The sequence below is a fragment of the Ptychodera flava genome, chromosome 5 (assembly GCF_041260155.1).
Source record: "Ptychodera flava strain L36383 chromosome 5, AS_Pfla_20210202, whole genome shotgun sequence".
NCBI lineage: Eukaryota > Metazoa > Hemichordata > Enteropneusta > Ptychoderidae > Ptychodera > Ptychodera flava.
Window position 1 is genome coordinate 1,243,469 of NC_091932.1, and position 19,913 is coordinate 1,263,381.

The window sequence follows — 19,913 nt, forward strand, 5'->3', positions numbered from 1 at the left end:
TTGCCCGTACAAAATTAAAGGTTCGCGGTGGAGAAATAAAATCTCTTACAAATATTAAAGATATTGTCAAGAAAAATTAGAGTTCATATTCAAAAGTAATAGAGTTCGTGGCGTGTAGGGGCCACCGTAGATCACAGTTGATAATTCAATGTGTTTGTCACTCGACCCTGTGAAACAAGTAGGCGTATACGCGTAACCGTCGTCACCTATGCACCATGACCCCATGTAATCTGCATTGTATGCTCCAGGAAACTGCCCTGTACAGTAAATAAAAGGTGCGACGCACCGAGGACGCAAAATGGCAGCAGATATAAAAAGCCCCGAGAGTTACGAGGACGAGGTTTTGGCCGAGAAATTGGAATGGTCAGATGACACCTATAACCTTAAGAAATTCGTGGATGAGTATGAAGCATACCTGCCTCAGATTATTAGAATATGTGAAGGCATTTACGGTTCCAGTGACGAGAGTTCATTCTCTACAGGTGACGTATATAAGGTGCACGGTGCGCGTAGAGAGAACAAAATACTGGCATCTGTCCGTTCTGGACCCGGAAATAACTTTGAAAAAATTACTATACCAAAAAGTTTCCAAGGCACTTTGGCAGTGATCCCTGAAGGAAGAAGAGAGGTTTTCTCAAACCAGGAATACAGCATAGACGAACTTCTTACTGAATATAAACTTCCCGTTAAAGCTAAATTTGTGAACTTTGACAGGAATACTCACAGAATGCTAAAGGAACTCGGCGGAGAGGACAGTGTTTTCACGTTAGAAAAAGAGATCACTGATACATATGTGATTGCCAGTACGAAAGTGAAGGGAGTAAGGTTCATGTGCATCATGACGCTTGACGTAGAAGTAGACTTTGAAGTTGCCGAAGAGGACGAAAGCGCTGACTACGAGCTTATCGTAGACAAGTTTAAACTACCAGATATTGAAGTCGGACAAATGGCAAGCATACCGTACCTGGAATACTATGAGAGACCAACAGTATACAGACCGGAAGAGGCAATTTACCTGAACACCGAAATGACAATTGACAAAATTGTTGTGACATCAGATTCTGATGAGACGCGTAATGGTCCACCGCCACCACCGATCAATCGAGCTAGCAAACCGCCACAGTCCCCAAAGAGTCCACTGCTCCCCCCTCCGATCCCACCCAGAAGAAACAAACCAGGTATTGTTGTTTTTTTCAGTTTGTAACCTTATTAGCTTCGAATTCGATTGGCGTTTCGCAAAATTTCGCCAAAAGCAGTTGATCTCTGACCTTCAATCGAGAATCAATCATTTTGATTGCAAAACAAAAACTGATTACATAGGAATGATTATCAATGAAAACAGTATAGTTCTGTCAACCCGACTTTCAACCCATTTTATTAAACTGAATATAACCTTTTTTTTGTGCCCACCGAAGCTTGTCATTTGCTGCAGCTTTATTCACAAACATAGTCAAAATAAATAGAGAAGTAGTGTTCCCTATCTTCTTGAGGCATGTTCAATAAAGAAAATACATTGTGTTTATTTTAGTAACATTTATGTGTGATCCTTTAACTTTTACTCGTTTAATGAGGAAAGCATCTGCATGGGAGTTGAAATATTTTGAACAGAGAAAATATATGAAAGTTGTTTTACTGTATGTTGCTTATTTGTACATTTAAAGAAGGTATTGCAAAGAACAATGAAGGATATTTTACGTGATGATAAAATTGTCTTTCCTGTCATACAGTCATCATGTTCTGTAAAATGCTCAATGTAGTGGTTACTGGATTGGTATATACAATATCTGCAATGAAAATGAAATCTTCCATAATTGCTAGCAGTCTAGGGAAAACAAAACGGACAAAAATCAACTTTGTGATATTGTAATGTGAAACTCATGGCGGTAGAATATAACTTTTTAATATTTAGCGATTCAAATTGTACATTTATTCATGACTGAGATACAGAAGTTAATATTTTGTTGGTGGTTACATATTATGGCAAAAAAGACAAAAATAAGAGAGAGATCTGGATAATTATGACTTTTCAAATGTCAGTCAATTAAGGGGGGGGCTGCACCAAAAATAACCGTTTTGCAAATATTCATTCAATTTTAATTAATTTGATTACCCCATACTACAAAATTGGTTGGGTTCACCTTTTAGCTTGTCAAACAATCATAAGTTGCGTGATAAAGGAGTGTTAATATATGCAAATGTACGCAAATCACCCTATTTCCTGGCTTCTCTTTTCTCCCAATTTCAAGATTTCCAAAGAATTTAACTCCACTCTGGCTGGGTCAGATTTTCTGAAATTTTCACATTATATTCTTTAAATACTATATGACAAAATGATTATTATGTTTGGAAATAAAATTCTTATATATTGAAGAAGAGGCATTTCAATTTGCTAACCATGTTTTTAATTACTTTTTTGAGTGTCAATCTTTCAACCCATGCCATTTTAGAATGAGGATAGATAATGCAAAATAAAATAATGGTTTTTTCTTCATATACTTTTTTATAAAGTGAAACATTTATTTCAAAAATAGTATCAAGTTATTTTACATAAATTAATTTTTATCATTAATACCAATATTGAGGTTTTTACCCCCAAATATACACCCCTTCATCTTTCGAGTTAACTATTGCTACCATACTAAACTTTAGATTCTCTGCTTTTTGAAAAGATATAGTATGAGGGGGTTTTCTTGTCATCTTAAATGAGAAATATTCCTTTGAAAAACAACTGTGTTGGCAACGTGCAGCTCCACCTTAACTGTTCTGTGAGATTTTTATCCATAATCTTCCATGAGAGAACTGATTTATTCTAAAGATTAAATAAACCAGTTATGTTAAACTCAAAGATGCTGTGAAGACAGATTTTTTCAGTTTGCTTTGTAAGGTTTTTATCATGCCAAGATTCCCCGGTACAAACGCTGTAGGTTCGAAATCATTTCCATATGAAAAGATACCTTACTTGAGGTGTGAACTGACTGTCAATCGGTGATTGCTCTACAAATATCACGGGTGATGTCATATTCATAAACATTGTGATCTTTTGTTCTACTTGATCGGTAGTTTATTTACTCTCTTGGGAGTCATAAGCCGTTAATTCGGTAATGCGGAATTTTTCCGCTCTCAGGGGATTAGTCTACCTACATGGTTTGTGCCGGCCAATCCCCTCATGATCATTCCCAAGAAAGTGTCAGTACAAGGAAATACTCTATTTTTTGCTCACATGTTCACACACGTGAGCATATGTCAAAGCGATGTCTGTGTCTGTCGGTCTGCTCGATCTCAAAAATGGCTCATCAGATCAGAATCAAATCTGGTACATAGATTCATTTTGCAAATGGCAAGAACTGATTAGTTTTTAGTGGGTGTGGCTTGCTTACTTTTTTGCTCATTTGCATAATTAATGATTTTAGAAAGAAACGGATGTACATTGAGAATGACTGAACACAATCTGATGAGTTTCTACAAATGTTGATCACACCAAAATGTATCGGCCATGAAAGATATTAAGGGTTGACATGAAAGATAATTGCTTATTTGCATATTTAATGAACTTTCCTAATTAGGGATATATATCTTAATTGGCTAGATTAAAATTAACGAAACTTGGTATATTGAAGATACTATGATAATAACATTATTGAAAGTCATTAAGCATTTTTACTTCAGCCAATTCCTAATATGCATATTTAATGAACTTCCTAATTAGGGATATATACCTGCATTGACTAGACCAAAGTTGATGAAACTTGCTACATATATTGAAGATACTATGATACAATATTCTTGAAAGTCATTACACATTTTTAATTCATCCAACTCCCAATTTGCATATTAAATAAACTTTTGAAATTAGGGATTTATATTTGAATTGACTTGACCAAAATAAATGAAACTTGCTATACTATGATATAACATTATTGAAAGTCATTAAGCATTTTTTCTTCAGCCAATTCCTTATTTGCATATTTAATGAACTTTCCTAATTAGTTATATATCTTAATTGACTTGACCAAAGTTGATGAAACTTGCTATGTACATTAAAGATACTATGATATAACATTATTTAAAGTAGTTAAGCATTTTTACTTCAGCCAATTTCTAATTTGCATATTTGATGGACTTTCTTAATTAGCGAAATTTATCTGTATTGACTAGACCAAAGTTGATGAAACTTGTCATGTACGTTAAAGATACTATGATACAACATTATTGAACGTCATTTAACATTTTTCTTTCAGCCAATTCCTAATTTGCATATTTAATGAACATTCCTAATTAGGGATATATACTTGGATTTACTTACGGTAATCACAGTTGGCAAAAAATGCTATGTACATTGATGATTATACCAGGTTATAACAATATTGAAAGTCATTTCGCATTCCTTTTGGCATATATAGCTTGAAGGACTAGAACAAAGGCAATTACACATGCTATATTAAGTGATGATACAATGACAGTACTCAAAGAAATTAATTATTTTTATTTCACCTAATTACATATTTGTATACTTAATGACCTTTAGAATTGATCTGTGGTGAATATTGTTCATTATGTTGATCATAACACTTTAAAATTAAGTTGCAAACATGTGACATAGGTTCAAATTTGCACACCTTTACTGGAGCTGCACTGTGGCACTGTTCTTTCCCCGATTCTATTTACACTTTACACAAATGATTGTCATGGTAATGAATCTACTCCACTTGTCAAGTACTCTGATGACTCTGCGTTAGTAGATTTATCCAACTCTGATATACCACCTACTTTGCGAAGTTGAAAGTTTTTCGAAATGGTGTAAAGAAAACTATCTTGATTTGAATGTGAAAAAGACAAAGGAAATGGCTATTGATTTCAGGACAAAACCAACAGTCATTCCCAGTCTTTTGATAGATGATGTTGCAGTAGAAAGGGTTACTACATACAAATATTTAGGTACTATCTAAGACAACAAGCTCAATTTTAAAGCACACATTGATTACGTTAACTCAAAGTGTCAGTCCAGGATTGCCTTCAGAAGCTCAGATCACTCAGTGTCAATTCTGCAATCTTAAAAACATTTTATCGTTGTTTTAGGGAGCCGTCATTATTTATGGCCTGGGGGGGTCGGAGGAATCTGAGGGGGGTCACTCAAAAAATCGAAAGCTACAAGGGGGGGCTGCTCAAAAGTGGAGAACAAGAAGGGGAGGCTTCTCAATTTTGTTGATATGTACTGAAGCATTTAGTGAAGTTATGAATTAATACAACAATAATAGTAAAGAACAGCAATATGTATGCTTGAGATATGTATGTTCATACCCGGTATATGTACACACACACACACACACATATAATATATATATATATATATATATATATATATATATATATATATATATATATATATATATATATATATATATATATATATATATATATATATATCATAATACAGGTGGTTTCAAGTAGAAACTAAAATCTCATTACACTATTTGTTTCACGTTATCGTGACCTTAAGACGAGAATGATCAGCTATTTGACGTGTCAAGCCTTATGTTAGAGGCTAGTACTGAGTACATTTTTCAGTATTTCCTGATTAAAGATTGATATACTTGCCTGAAAATTCATGAGAAATGTCTGCTTTCTATATTCTACATTGTATAGGTTACCGATAGGGGAAAATGTGTAAAGCAAGCTAATTATGATTTCTATAAAGTTTAAAACCAGTGGAATGCCTAGACAACAAACCCATCTTTTATTGCAGGAAAATAATAATAAATAATAAATGTGAATAAATGTATGTCTGTCGCTATTTTTTCATTTTCAAAAAATGTAATCTTCATTGAAATCAGTGAACTGGAATATAAGTTTTGGAATACTGTCTCATATTTCTGTTACTTTTAGTTTTTTATACAAAAAAAAAATTCTGAAAAAAATACTCCCCAAGTGCCACCAAATAACACCATTTTAAATTCTATTTTTCAAAAGCTCCAACCGCAGGAGGGGGGACACCCCCCTCCTGACCTCCCACATTGCGCAGTCACTTGCAAACTTGCTTTTGCACCACATCTATGCCCTCTTGTAAAAAAAATCCTACGGAGAACAATGTCTGTCATCAGAGCACTGGATACAGACCTGTACATCAGCCCCTCCCTTACCGAAAATTATTTCTACTGCAAATTTGCCGTAAGTTTGCTGCAAATATGCAGCAAGCATATAGCTTGCAGGAAGGAGTTGCAGAAGTTTGCAGGTAGATGTGACCCTCCTGCAAACCCTTAAGTCAGTTTGCAGCAAATTTGCGGTACAAGACTAAGTTGCTGCAAATTTGCGGCAAACCAGATTATTGCTGCAAATATGCAGCAACACATTATTGACATATTTCCCACTATTTCATTACCAGGGAGTACACACTACACACTGAGTACTGTTGCACTTCGTGACCAGTCATGTGTAAGCAACATAAAATTGATCTTTCATTTATATTTTATGTTCCTTTATTTCATAACAGACAATCCACTTTTTAAATTATAATAACTGGTAATGCTAGATAATGAACAGCTTCAGTTATGCTGGTGAAAGCATTGCATGGATATAGAGTGCATCTATAGTATATACTGTAGTGACATGATGTAATAAAAGTGCCCTTTGACAATCTGGTTGGGTAAATTATGGTTGGATCGAAAACTGAATTTTTAGGGAAACAAATTTTTGAAACACGGACTTGTCTGTCTTGCAAGTTACACCCTGTATTTTCTGCGAATGATACCAAAATGCAAACAGTTTCGAACGAAATGTGCGTTTGATGATGGTCTGTAAGGACACGTCGTAGACTTTTGTTACTGCAAATCTGTACAGTAATGTTTCCGCTACTACCTCCAAGCAGAGTAGTGGCTGTGCTCCAAGCTATTCATCCCATCAATATAGTACATGTATTATACGGTACGTACAATGCACCTTGCAGCGGTCCTACTAATTACTGCCCGTGACTGCCCGTAGCTGCCTGAGGACTGCCCGAGAACTGCCCGAGCACTGCCCGAGGAAAAAGTGGGCTAAATTTCGCACATTTTAACACTTGGCAAATAGGTTCAGTTTATATCATGCCCAGCCAACCAAAAATATCATTGATTTGGCGTTAACCTGATGTTTTCTCCGGCAGTTTTGGAACACGGAAAACGCCGGGCTTGAAGGACGTCGCACGCTCGATAGTGAGATCATACCATTCAGTTCGAGAGGTGGCACAATAACCTCGCCGAGCGCGTACAGCCTGACAGCCTACCACCCCTTGCACTGAATGGTATGATCTCAACAAGCAAGATGGGGACGTCTGTACGGCGCTTATCTGACAAAACGTGCTTATCTGACAAAAATAACTAATTACTGCTTGTAGCCTTACTCATTTGTGGAAAGTAATCCCTCACAAAATACTTTGTCTGTTAAAACACACGAATGAAATTTTAATTACAGAAGTCTAAAATCACAAACATCACAAAACAGCCATAAACTAGTTAAAAAATATAGTAAATTTCATTGATTGCGTAAAATCGCCGAGCACCTCAATTAATCATTGTGTATACATCGATCAACACATAGAGGCTGTCTTAAGGGGTAGAGGAGAGGGCACGAGGTCACATGAGGTCGTGCGCTCTCACGGTGGCGGGAGTATCAAAACCACCCACATCACAATGCGGCAATTCTATAATAATAATAATAATAATATTTTTAATTGCTTGCTTGTAAATATAGGATTTACATCACATTTGTGGCAATAAAAGTGTGATACAAAAATAAGTTAAAATTTTCTTCAATAAAGATAAAGTATTACAGTATAATAATAGTAGCTAATATAAATATAACTAGGTATTTTCTTTGTTTATATAAAGTAAAAATATAATTCTTGACCGCGGACATCCGGGAACTTGCGGTTTTTCACGTCATTTTTGCGTCACACTGCCGTGAGAACAAAATATTGAAGTGTGGATTTTTCAACCTTTACACCAGTATTCAAAGTTTCAACATTATGTCAATGATAAACACTAAGTTCTGTCCTTTGTCACATAATTTCTGCATTGTTCACTGTCCTGTATAGTCAAATCCCAATTCACCTCACTCGCGTGCGTGAGGTGAAAGTGACGTCACTCCGCGGTCAAGAATAGCAAGCAGAGTACTTTTATTTTTGTTTTTCATCACCTTCCTCGATCGCTAATTTTGCCATTGAAGTACATAAATTATATTCATAAACATGCAAGTGTATGATAAGAAAAGCCCTACATGTTGCAATACGGAGTTATCTCCATGGGCTCGTCACGGTCCCTCCACAAAACGACACTCGGCTGAAGCTAGCAGCCAAAACCTAGGCAGCCAAAACTATGGTGTGGAAGCTAGCAGCCAAAACTTGCAAGCCACTTTCCTCCTATATTTTGAAGTCAAGTGGACATCATTCTAACATACAAGGTTCTTTATACATGTATCAACACAAACACATCATTTACTAATTAATTTCTTTGCATAAATTATCTCCATTCTAATTAGCACCTGGTATCCCAGCTAGCCTATGGCTATAAAGCACAATGCATTGTCTGCTGGAATGAAAGAAAGAGTGTGCACCCATTACACCTAGCATGTCTTACACATATACATCCATACTAACAAACTACACTTGTCTCATTTCTTATTAATTTCTTTGCATAATTATCTTCATTCTAATTAGCATCTATATGCTAGCCTTAGCTATAAAGCACAATGCATTGTCTGCTGGAATGAAAGAAAGAGTGTGCACCCATTACACCTAGCATGTCTTACACATATACATCCATACTAACAAACCACACTTCTCTCATTTCTTAATTAATTTCTTTGCATAAATTATCTCCATTCTAATTAGCATCTATATGCTAGCCTATAGCTATAAAGCACAATGCATTGTCTGCTTGAATAAAGAAAGAGTGTGCATCCATTACACCTAGCATGTCTTACTCATATACATCGATACTAACAAACTTCACTGCTCTCATTTCTTAATTAATTTCTTTGCATAAATTATCTCAGCTTTAATTATCACATATATGCTAACCTATGGCTATAGAGCAGAATATAGTGTCTGCCTGAATGAAAGAAAGAGTGTGCATCCATTTCACCTAGCATGTCTTACTCATATACATCCATACTAACAAACTACACTGCTCTCATTTCTTAATTAATTTCTTTGCATAATTATCTCAGCTTTAATTATCACCTATATGCTAACCTATGGCAATAGAGCAGAATATAGTGTCTGCCTGAATAAAAGAAAGAGTGTGCATCCATTACACCTAGCATGTCTTACTCATATACATCCATACTAACAAACTTCACTGCTCTCATTTCTTAATTAATTCTTTGCATAAATTATCTCAGCTTTAATTATCACCTATATGCTAACCTATGGCCATAGAGCAGAATATAGTGTCTACCTGAATAAAGAAAGAGTGTGCATCCATTACACCTAGCATGTCTTACTCATATACATCCATACTAACAAACTTCACTGCTCTCATTTCTTAATTAATTTCTTTGCATAAATTATCTCAGCTTTAATTATCACCTATATGCTAACCTATGGCCATAGAGCAGAATATAGTGTCTGCCTGAATAAAAGAAAGAGTGTGCATCCATTACACCTAGCATGTCTTACTCATATACATCCATACTAACAAACTTCACTGCTCTCATTTCTTAATTAATTTCTTTGCATAAATTATCCCAGCTTTAATTATCACATATATACTAACCTATGGCTATAGAGCAGAATATAGTGTCTGCCTGAATAAAAGAAAGAGTGTGCATCCATTTCACCTAGCATGTCTTACACATATACATCCATACTAACAAACTACACTTGTCTCATTTCTTAATTAATTTCTTTGCATAAATTATCTCAGCTTTAATTATCACCTATATGCTAGCCTATGGCCATAGAGCAGAATATAGTGTCTGCCTGAATAAAAGAAAGAGTGTGCATCCATTTCACCTAGCATGTCTTACTCATATACATCCATACTAACAAACTTCACTGCTCTCATTTCTTAATTAATTTCTTTGCATAAATTATCTCCAATTAATTAACATATATATGCTAACCTATGGCTATACAGCAGAGTGCATTGTCTGTTTGAATGAAAGAAAGAGTGTGCATCCATTTCACCTAGCATGTCTTACTCATATACATCCATACTAACAAACCACACTTGTCTCATTTCTTAATTAATTTCTTTGCATAAATTATGTCCATTTAATTAATCATATAATATGCTAACCTATGGCTATACAGCAGAGTGCATTGTCTGCTGGAATGAAAGAAAGAGTGTGCATCTATTTCACCCAGCCTGTTTACACATAGACATCCATACTGAGAACTAAGACTTGTGTCATTTCTTAATTATTTCCCTTGCATAAATTGTCTCTAATTTAATTATCACCTATATGCTGGCCTGTGAATACAAGAGAATGCAAAATTGTCTGCTGGAAAGAAAGAAAGAGAGTGCATCCATTTCTCCTACCAATGTCTTGCATCCATACTAACAAATAAGGCTTCTCGCATTTCTTAATTAATTTCTTTTCATAAATTATCTCCATTTTAATTACCACATAATCGCTAGCCTATGGCTATACATAGTATGCAGTGTCTGCTAGAAAGATAGAGTGTGCATCCTTTTCACCTAGCCTGTCCTGTGTCTTTAGATCTATACTAACAAACTTCACAGCAGACTATGCACTCTGTTCTACAGCCATAAACTAGCATATACGTCCCAATTATAATTGAGATAATTTATGCAAAGAAATTATTTAAGAAATGGAAGAAGAGTAGTCTGTTAGTATAGATGTGTATGTATAAGACTGGGTAGGTGAAGTGGATGCACATTCTTTCTTTCATTCCAGCAGACTGTGCATTCTGTTTCAAGCCAGTATACAGATGCTAATTACAATAAAGATAATTTATGCAAAAGAAATAATTAAAGAGTTGAGGTATATGAAGTCTGTAAGTATTGATGTACGTGCAGAAAACAGGGCAGGTGAAATGGATGCACACTCTTTCTTTTGTTCCAGCAGACCATGCATTCACTTCTACAGCAATTAGCCAGCATGCACATGCTCATTATAATAGAGATAATTTATGCAAAGAAATTAATTAAGAAGTGGGACAAGCGCAGTTTGCTAGTATGGATGGATATGTGTAAGATGTGGTAGGTGACATGAGTGCACACTCTTTCTTTCATTACAGCAGGCAATGCATTGTGCTGTTTAGCCATAGGCTAGCATATAGATGCTAAGTAGAATGGAGATAATTTATGCAAAGATATTAACTGTGAAATGAGACAAGTGAAGTTTGTTAGTATGGATGTATATGTGTAAGAAATGCTAGGTGAAATGGGTGCACACTCTTTCTTTCATTCCAGCAGGCATTGCACTTTGCTGTATAGCCATATATATAAGGCTAGATAAGGAGTCTAATAGAATGGAGATAATTTATGCAAAGAAACTAATTGAGAAATGAGACAAGTGTAGTTTGTTAGTATGGATGTATATGAGCAAGACATGCTACGTGAAATGGATGCACACTCTTTCTTTTATGAACAGACACTATATTCTGCTGTATGGCCATAGGTTAGCATATATATGTTCATTAATTGGAGATAATTTATGCAAAGAAATTAATTAAGAAATGAGACAAGTGTAGTTTGTTAGTATGGATGTATATGTGTAAGACATGCTAGGTGTAATGGGTGCACACTCTTTCTTTCATTCATGCAGACACTATATTCATGTGGCCATTTGCTATAGGTGATAATTAAAACGGAGATAATTTATGCAAAGAAATTAATTAAGAAATGAGACAAGTGTAGTTTGTAAGTATGGATATATATGTGTAAGACATGCTAGATGAAATGGATGCACACTCTTTTTTCATTCAGGCAGACACTATATTCCACTGTATGGCCATAGGCTAGCATGTAGGTGATAATTAAAGCAGAGATAATTTATGCAAAGAAATTAATTAAGAAATAAGACAAGTGTAGTTTGTTAGTATGGATGTATATGTGTAAGACATGCTAGGTGAAATGGATGCACACTCTTTCTTTCATTCAGGCAGACACTATACTCTTCTGTATGGCCATAGGCTAGCATATAGGTGATAATTAAAGCAGAGATAATTTATGCAAAGAAATTAATTAAGAAATAAGACAAGTGTAGTTTGTTAGTATGGATGTATATGAGTAAGACATGCTAGGTGAAATGGGTGCACACTCTTTCTTTCATTCATGCAGACACTATATTCTGCTGTATGGCCATAGGCTAGCATATAGGTGATAATTAAAGCAGAGATAATTTATGCAAAGAAATTAATTAAGAAATAAGACAAGTGTAGTTTGTTAGTATGGTTGTATATGAGTAAGACATGGTAGGTGTAATGGGTGCACACTCTTTCTTTCATTCATGCAGACACTATATTCTTGTGGCCATTGGCTATAGGTGATAATTAAAACAGAGATAATTTATGCAAAGAAATTAATTAAGAAATGAGACAAGTGTAGTTTGTTAGTATGGATGTATATGTGTAAGACATGCTAGGTGTAATGGATGCACACTCTTTCTTTCATTCAGACAGACACTATATTCTTGTGGCCATTGGCTATAGGTGATAATGAAAACAGATAATTTATGCAAAGAAATTAATTAAGAAATGAGACAAGTGTGGTTTGTTAGTATGGATGTATATGAGTAAGACATGCTAGGTGAAATGGATGCACACTCTTTCTTTTATTCAAGCAGACACTATATTCTGTTGTATGGCCATAGGCTAGCATATAGGTGATAATTAAAGCAGAGATAATTTATGCAAAGAAATTAATTAAGAAATGAGACAAGTGTAGTTTGTTAGTATGGATGTATAAGTGTAAGACATGCTAGGTGTAATGGGTGCACACTCTTTCTTTCATTCCAGCAGACAATGCATTGTGCTTTATAGCCATAGGCTAGCTGGGATACCAGGTGCTAATTAGAATGGAGATAATTTATGCAAATAAATTAATTAGTAAATGATGTGTTTGTGTTGATACATGTATAAAGAACCTTGTATGTTAGATTGATGTCCACTTGACTTCAAAACATAGGAGGAAAGTGGCTTGCAAGTTTTGGCTGCTAGCTTCCACACCATAGTTTTGGCTGCTAGGTTTTGGCTGCTAGCTTCAGCCGAGTCATAACGACAGTGGGCTCGTACAGTACTTTGTACAGTGAGCGAGCGCGAGCCCGGCCGATGGAAGAACAACCACAATAAAAAAACTACACGTCAACAATTTGAGAGTAGTTTACAGAAACAAAATCCTTCGTATAGAAGAATTCGTATTAACGTTAAATTGGCACACTCTGTGTACACGACATCGTACGAAGCGACGACATGTACCGCGCGCATGAAGTGCGCTGGCTAAAGTGACTCCCCAGGGTATTGCTAAAAAGAGTTTTGTCAGATAAGCACGTTTTGTCAGATAAGCGCCGTACAGACGTCTTTCTAGTCGAAAGCCCGGCGTGTTTCGGGTTCTAAAACCGCTACAGAAAACACCAAATCAATGATATTTTTGGTTGGCTGGGCATGATTTAAGTTCAACCTATTGGCTTAGTGTTAAGGATGTACGATCGGTAAAATTAAAAGTAATGTCATTTCTCTAAATTGTCGATTTTTGGATTCTCCTTTGTAAGTATTATCAAAATGTGTGATAAGTTATAGGGGTCACCGCGCTCGTTTTTGAGATACATGACCATGATTTTGTCATTTAGGAGAAAAAGTGCTGAGTCAGCATTTTTTCACCAATGCATTTTCTATGGACGAAATAATTCAATGCTGTTTATCTCAAAAGTTAGCGTGGTGACCATATCATTTTATTTGATCACTATTATTTATTTCTCTAGACTGAGCTTTGTGCAAATTTTCATGAAAATGACAATAGTAGAAATTGATTTTCCAGCAAATTTCAATGTAATCCTATGGGAAGTGACAAATTCCACGCGCGCGTACCGCTCGTACATCCTTAAAATGGGCGAAATTTGGCCCACTTTTTCTTCGGGCAGTCCTCGGGCAGTTCTCGGGCAGTCCTCGGGCAGCTACGGGCAGTCACGGGCAGTAATTAGTAGGACCCCACTGCAGCTTACAGTCTGTCCCATCGATGCTGCTGACAAAATCTCGCCTTCTGATAACATGGGTCGAGGTAAAAGGCTTTTGTCCATGTTTTCAGCGTTAGAGTTGTATTGCCGAGCACAAATTTGAGATTTAGGATTACACTCCATCCCGAGTCGCTGTACGAAAATTCAAAGCGCCGCTTCACCAACGTCCAACACGTCCTGTGTATCAGCTGCGAGCAGCCGACATGTTTACACCCTCCGGTCACGGTTCATCAAGGTCAGTTCGCGCATTGATATTGATTCTTCGTGCTGGAAGAATTTTTACTCTCTTTTTAGTCTTTCTATGATAAAAATAACCAATTTCATTAAACTAATAAATTAAATGCTATATTAAGTATGAAATATAACGGATTGGTGCAGATGTAGAGTCAATTCCAGCATTTAAAAACGGGACTACATTATCAATCGCGTAATGATTTATAGATCGCACTTCCGTTATAGTCATGAGGCTTGATCGGCGCGAAGTTAGATTTTAGTACCATCGGCCAGTGTCGGCTGCGTACTTGTGAGCAGGGAGTTTTCTAGTGGACAATTTCGTGATCTTTCTATGGAATCGCCAGCCAAATGATATCACATAGTTGCAAAAACGTGTATACAGTACCAGGGACAGGCGGAGTTCTAAATTTGTGAACGCGAGCGGCAGTAAAGATGCCGACTATATTTTCTGAGTACGGTATTTACACACAGCACGGTGAGACCTGCAACCGGACCGGGAATCGTCCAGCGTCTGCGAGCCGTTCAGAAATGTAAGTCAATGTACCGTTCGTCTGTACATCGATCGCTATAATTATGTTCTGTAATCGTTGTATTGCAATCTTTACCTAAAGATAAATTTTCGTTGAGTACTGATTCATACTGAATTCACTTTCGTTTCACAACAGTTACTTACAGTAAGTGCTGAGATTTTTGCAGATTGTCGCCGTCGTGTATGTGAACAACATACGGCGAGTTGTCCGCTGTCGGACATTTTAATCATTATTAATTTAATTTCGATCATGAATATTTATGCATTTTCTGCTTCAATTTTTCAACTTGATTTTGTCTCATTTTCAAATAATTATCGATTTCTTTCATGAAATTTACAATGTTTGGTCAAACGGTAAAGACTTACACTCTTCCCTGAACGATTTATATTTTTCAGAATCCATTGCTTAATATATGCTTGTACCATGGAGCTACTACCTCCATGCTTGTACACTAGAGGTAGTAGAGAAGGAGTCACAACTAGGCGGAGATCAAAGGGACCATGTGTTTTGCCGCTGTTTGCCTTACAAACTACTCCATTAGCACCAACGGGACTTGCGAACGCGTTTTCTCGGATTTAGTAAACAAGATTAAGTTCGTTCGGGGTCGTTCGGGTGTTTCGGCCGTCCCTCGGCAGTTGACAGATCTTCAACATGGCGTCACGTGTCCCAGCGTCGCGTCGGGAAGTTCGAGTCATTCCACTGATTTTGATGTACAAGATGTTAGAGGTCGAGGAACAGATAATTGAGGAAGGGAGCTTTTGTATCTGCAAAGGCGCGGAGACTGAGTTGATGATAGCTTGCGATCACAAAAAATGCCAAACATCGTAGAGCAGCATTGTTAACACGCCAACTTTTTCCAAATCCAGTTCTTGGTTCTTGCCGTGTTTTATCATGTTGTACTGGCATTAATGATAAGGTTAAATAAGAAAGCATAGCTTTTAACTGCTACGTCCATGACTTTAATGAATGGTCGCGATATAAAAACAACACGTACGATGCATTGAAACAAAGCGTCGCAGCGTCGCCTATGGCGTCGCTGGCGTCGCGTCATAAACACCCGGGAAACGCTACAAGTTTAAACCCACGCTCACGGCAGTGCTGCAGTCCGCTGCACCATACTCAGTACATGATTGAAAAGTTCGTGATCAGAACTTCCATTCTAACAAGAAAGGTTCGTGCGATCGAATGTAAAGTATATAAAAAACGACGTTAAAATTACCAAGATTTTGAGAATGAAAAACTTAAATTCCTTGTAACTTCACTTTTCGTGGACGGAACGTGTCGGTTCTTACACTATCATGACGCACTTGACCCAAGCTACGCAAATACAGTCTTTGCGCATGTGTTATGACACTGTGGAGAAACTGAGTCGCATTAGCAAACCCAGGTTAATTTCACTCGGTTCGGTTGCGAAGGTACCGTCGGCAACGCAGATGGCGGGAAAGGGGTTTTAAACAATGGACATAAAGGGATTAAACCAATGGTGAACAATAGTAATAAACGTAATTATCTCAGTTGTGACTCCTTCTCTACTACCTCCATGCTCCATGCTTGTACACTAAAGGGACAAGAAATTCAGAGAACAGAAAGCCAATTCGCAGCCTTTGACAGTAATGTAAATGTTACATGAAACTTCTCAAGTCAAAAGAAAATCTTGACATGATCATGACACTTATGTGGCATGAAATGAACATGGCATATAAAATAAATTGTACCACAATTGAATTTAACCTTTTTTTCTCTGTCATCTTTTTGTTTATAATAACTTTATTTGCGCTGACCAATGTTTCTCGTGAAACTGGTATTTCAGAGTTAAAAGTTGGATAAATAATATTTATATATTGGCCGACGGTGGACAGCACAAGATGTGTTTTATCCAACTAAACTCTGAAATACCAGTTTCACGAGAAACAATGGTCAGCGCAAATAAAATAATTTGCTGTATGGAGTTTGCGGCAAATTTTCAGTCACATTCAAATTAATTTGCCGCAAGTTTGCTGCAAGGATTGTGCCGCAAATTTGCTGCAAAGAGTTTGCAGCAGCGTTGCGGCAGGGAGTTTGCTGCATATTTGCAGCAAGTTCACAAGAAACCTAATTTGCATCTGAAAAATGAACCACCCGCATATTTGCGGCAAATAGTTTGCTGCAAATTTACTGCAAAGCTTGCGGCAAATTTGCAGTAACAGTTTGCGGGAGGCCTAAAATTTCGGTAACTGTCACAGCAATGGAACCTCTTTCCGACACAGACCTGTGCCACAGGGTTTAATCAGGGTCTGTACAGGGCAGCAGCAATCCATTTTACTGTATAGATATTTAACTTTCCCATTTTTTGGGGGGGGGGGTGTCACTCAAAATTTCTGTAGCAGAGAGGGGAGGGTTACTCAAACATGTCATGGTTGGCAGGGGGGTTACTCGAAATTTGGAGTTTCTAAAGGAATTCCTCCGACCCCCCCCCCCCCAGGCCATAAATAATGACGGCTCCCTTATTGAATCACTGTTAACATTTTCATTTTTAAGCTGGTTTGGAGGTTTGAGTTTGTGTGGCAAAAGCATTCTGGGTAGAATTGTGAATATATGTAACAAGATTGTTGATGGGCGACAGTTAAATCTCCGTGATCTATATATCCGACGCATAAAAAAGAAGGCAAAAGAGATTTTAAAAGATCAAAATCACGTCTTAAGTAGATTTTATGAAAACCTGCCATCAGGCCGTCGTTTACGGATTCCAAAGTGTACAGCTGTGAGAACGAAGCTGAGTTTTATTCCAAATTCAATTTCAATTTTAAACAAGTCAAATTAGGGTAATGTCCTGCAGTCTCAGTTCTATCCCTACCGGTATGTGTGTCAGTGTATTGTGTGTTGTGTATTTGGTGTTAAGAACCACGTGTAAATTTCTCTAGAGGAGATAATAAAGTTTTCTGAATCTGAATAAATGCATTATATAATGAAACGTGAGCACTTTCAGTTCATATCTGGTTCAATTTGTGCTCAGGCTAGTGAGGTCATGATGAAGGTTGAGGTGACAAACTGAATACTGACAGCTGTGTATCTCAACATGGTTTGGGAGTAGAACATGAAACTGCTTTACAACATGAAAAACAAAATTTGCCCCAAAATCATCAAACTAAGTTATAGCTACTGGCTCTTTGAAGTTTTATGTAATCTAATATGCTTGCCATAATGATGGCAGTTATGGGTCATCAGATCAAGGTCAGTCCTGATCAAAACATGATTGATCATGGTCGACCGTGAAATGCACTCACTGCATAGCAGTTACGTAGTGCACTCACTATACAGACAGCAAAAGCACTGCATGTGCACTCACTGCATACAGCAATAGCAGTGCACTCACTGCAGACAGAAATAGTAGTGCACTCTCTGTAGAAAGCAATTGCACTCACTGCAGACAGCAAATTAGCAGTGCACTCACTGCAGACAACAATAGTAGTGCACTCTCTGCAGAAAGCAATTGCACTCACTGCAGACAGCAAATTAGCAGTGCACTCACTGCAGACAGCAATAGTAGTACTCACTGCAGACAGCAATAGTGGTGCACACACTGCAGACAGCAATAGCAGTGCACTCACTGCAGACAGCAATAGCAGTGCACTCACTGCAGACAGCAATAGCAGTGCACTCACTGCAGACAGCAATAGTAGTGCACTCACTGCAGACAGCAATAGTAGTGCACTCACTGCAGACAGCAATAGTAGTATATCACTGCAGACAGCAATAGCAGTGCACTCACTGCAGGCAGCAATAGCAGTGCACTCACTGCAGGCAGCAATAGCAGTGCATCACTGCAGGCAGCAATAGCAGTGCACTCACTGGAGACAGCAATAGTAGTATATCACTGCAGACAGCAATAGCAGTGCACGCGCGCTCACTGCAGACAGCAATAGCAGTGCACTCACTGCAGACAGCAATAGTAGTATATATCACTGCAGATAGCAATAGCAGTGCACTCACTGCAGACAGCAATAGCAGTATATCACTGCAGACAGCAATAGCAGTGCTCTCACTGCAGACAGCAATAGCAGTGCACTCACTGCAGACAGCAATAGCAGTGCACTCACTGCAGGCAGCAATAGCAGTGCACTCACTTCGGACAGAAATAGTAGTGCACTCTCTGTAGAAAGCAATTGCACTCACTGCAGACAGCAAATTAGCAGTGCACGTACTCACTGCAGACAGCAATAGTAGCGCACTCTCTGCAGAAAGCAATTGCACTCACTGCAGACAGCAATAGCAGTGCACTCACTGCAGATAGCAATAGCAGTACACTGTTACTCACTGAAGACAGCAATAGCAGTGCACTCACTGCAGGCAGCAATAGCAGTGCACTCATTGCAGACAGCAATAGTAGTGCACTCACTGCAGATAGCAATAGCAGTGCACTCACTGCAGACAGCAATAGTAGTACTCACTGCAGACAGCAATAGTAGTGCACTCACTGCAGACAGCAATAGTAGTATATCACTGCAGACAGCAATAGCAGTGCACTCACTGCAGGCAGCAATAGCAGTGCACTCACTGCAGGCAGCAATAGCAGTGCATCACTGAAGGCAGCAATAGCAGTGCACTCACTGGAGACAGCAATAGTAGTATATCACTGCAGACAGCAATAGCAGTGCACGCGCGCTCACTGCAGACAGCAATAGCAGTGCACTCACTGCAGACAGCAATAGTAGTATATATCACTGCAGATAGCAATAGCAGTGCACTCACTGCAGACAGCAATAGCAGTATATCACTGCAGACAGCAATAGCAGTGCTCTCACTGCAGACAGCAATAGCAGTGCACTCACTGCAGACAGCAATAGCAGTGCACTCACTGCAGGCAGCAATAGCAGTGCACTCACTTCGGACAGAAATAGTAGTGCACTCTCTGTAGAAAGCAATTGCACTCACTGCAGACAGCAAATTAGCAGTGCACGTACTCACTGCAGACAGCAATAGTAGCGCACTCTCTGCAGA

The 19,913-nt window shown here is 37.8% G+C and overlaps 1 protein-coding gene and 1 long non-coding RNA gene across 2 annotated transcripts in view; both read left to right on the plus strand.

Annotated features, from left to right (window-relative positions):
• The first annotated feature begins 243 nt into the window (after positions 1–243).
• Positions 244–19,913, plus strand: part of LOC139132403 (uncharacterized) — a 65,361-nt gene continuing 45,691 nt past the window's right edge. Inside the window, exon 1 of the mRNA XM_070698751.1 lies at positions 244–1,178. Coding sequence (XP_070554852.1) covers positions 299–1,178 — 880 coding nt within the window. The 5' untranslated portion in view covers positions 244–298. The remainder of the gene's footprint in view (positions 1,179–19,913) is intronic.
• On the plus strand, positions 14,750–16,666 carry LOC139132404 (uncharacterized). The gene is made up of 3 exons (XR_011552274.1): positions 14,750–14,936; positions 15,332–15,393; positions 16,501–16,666. It is a non-coding gene; the product is annotated as an uncharacterized lncRNA (long non-coding RNA).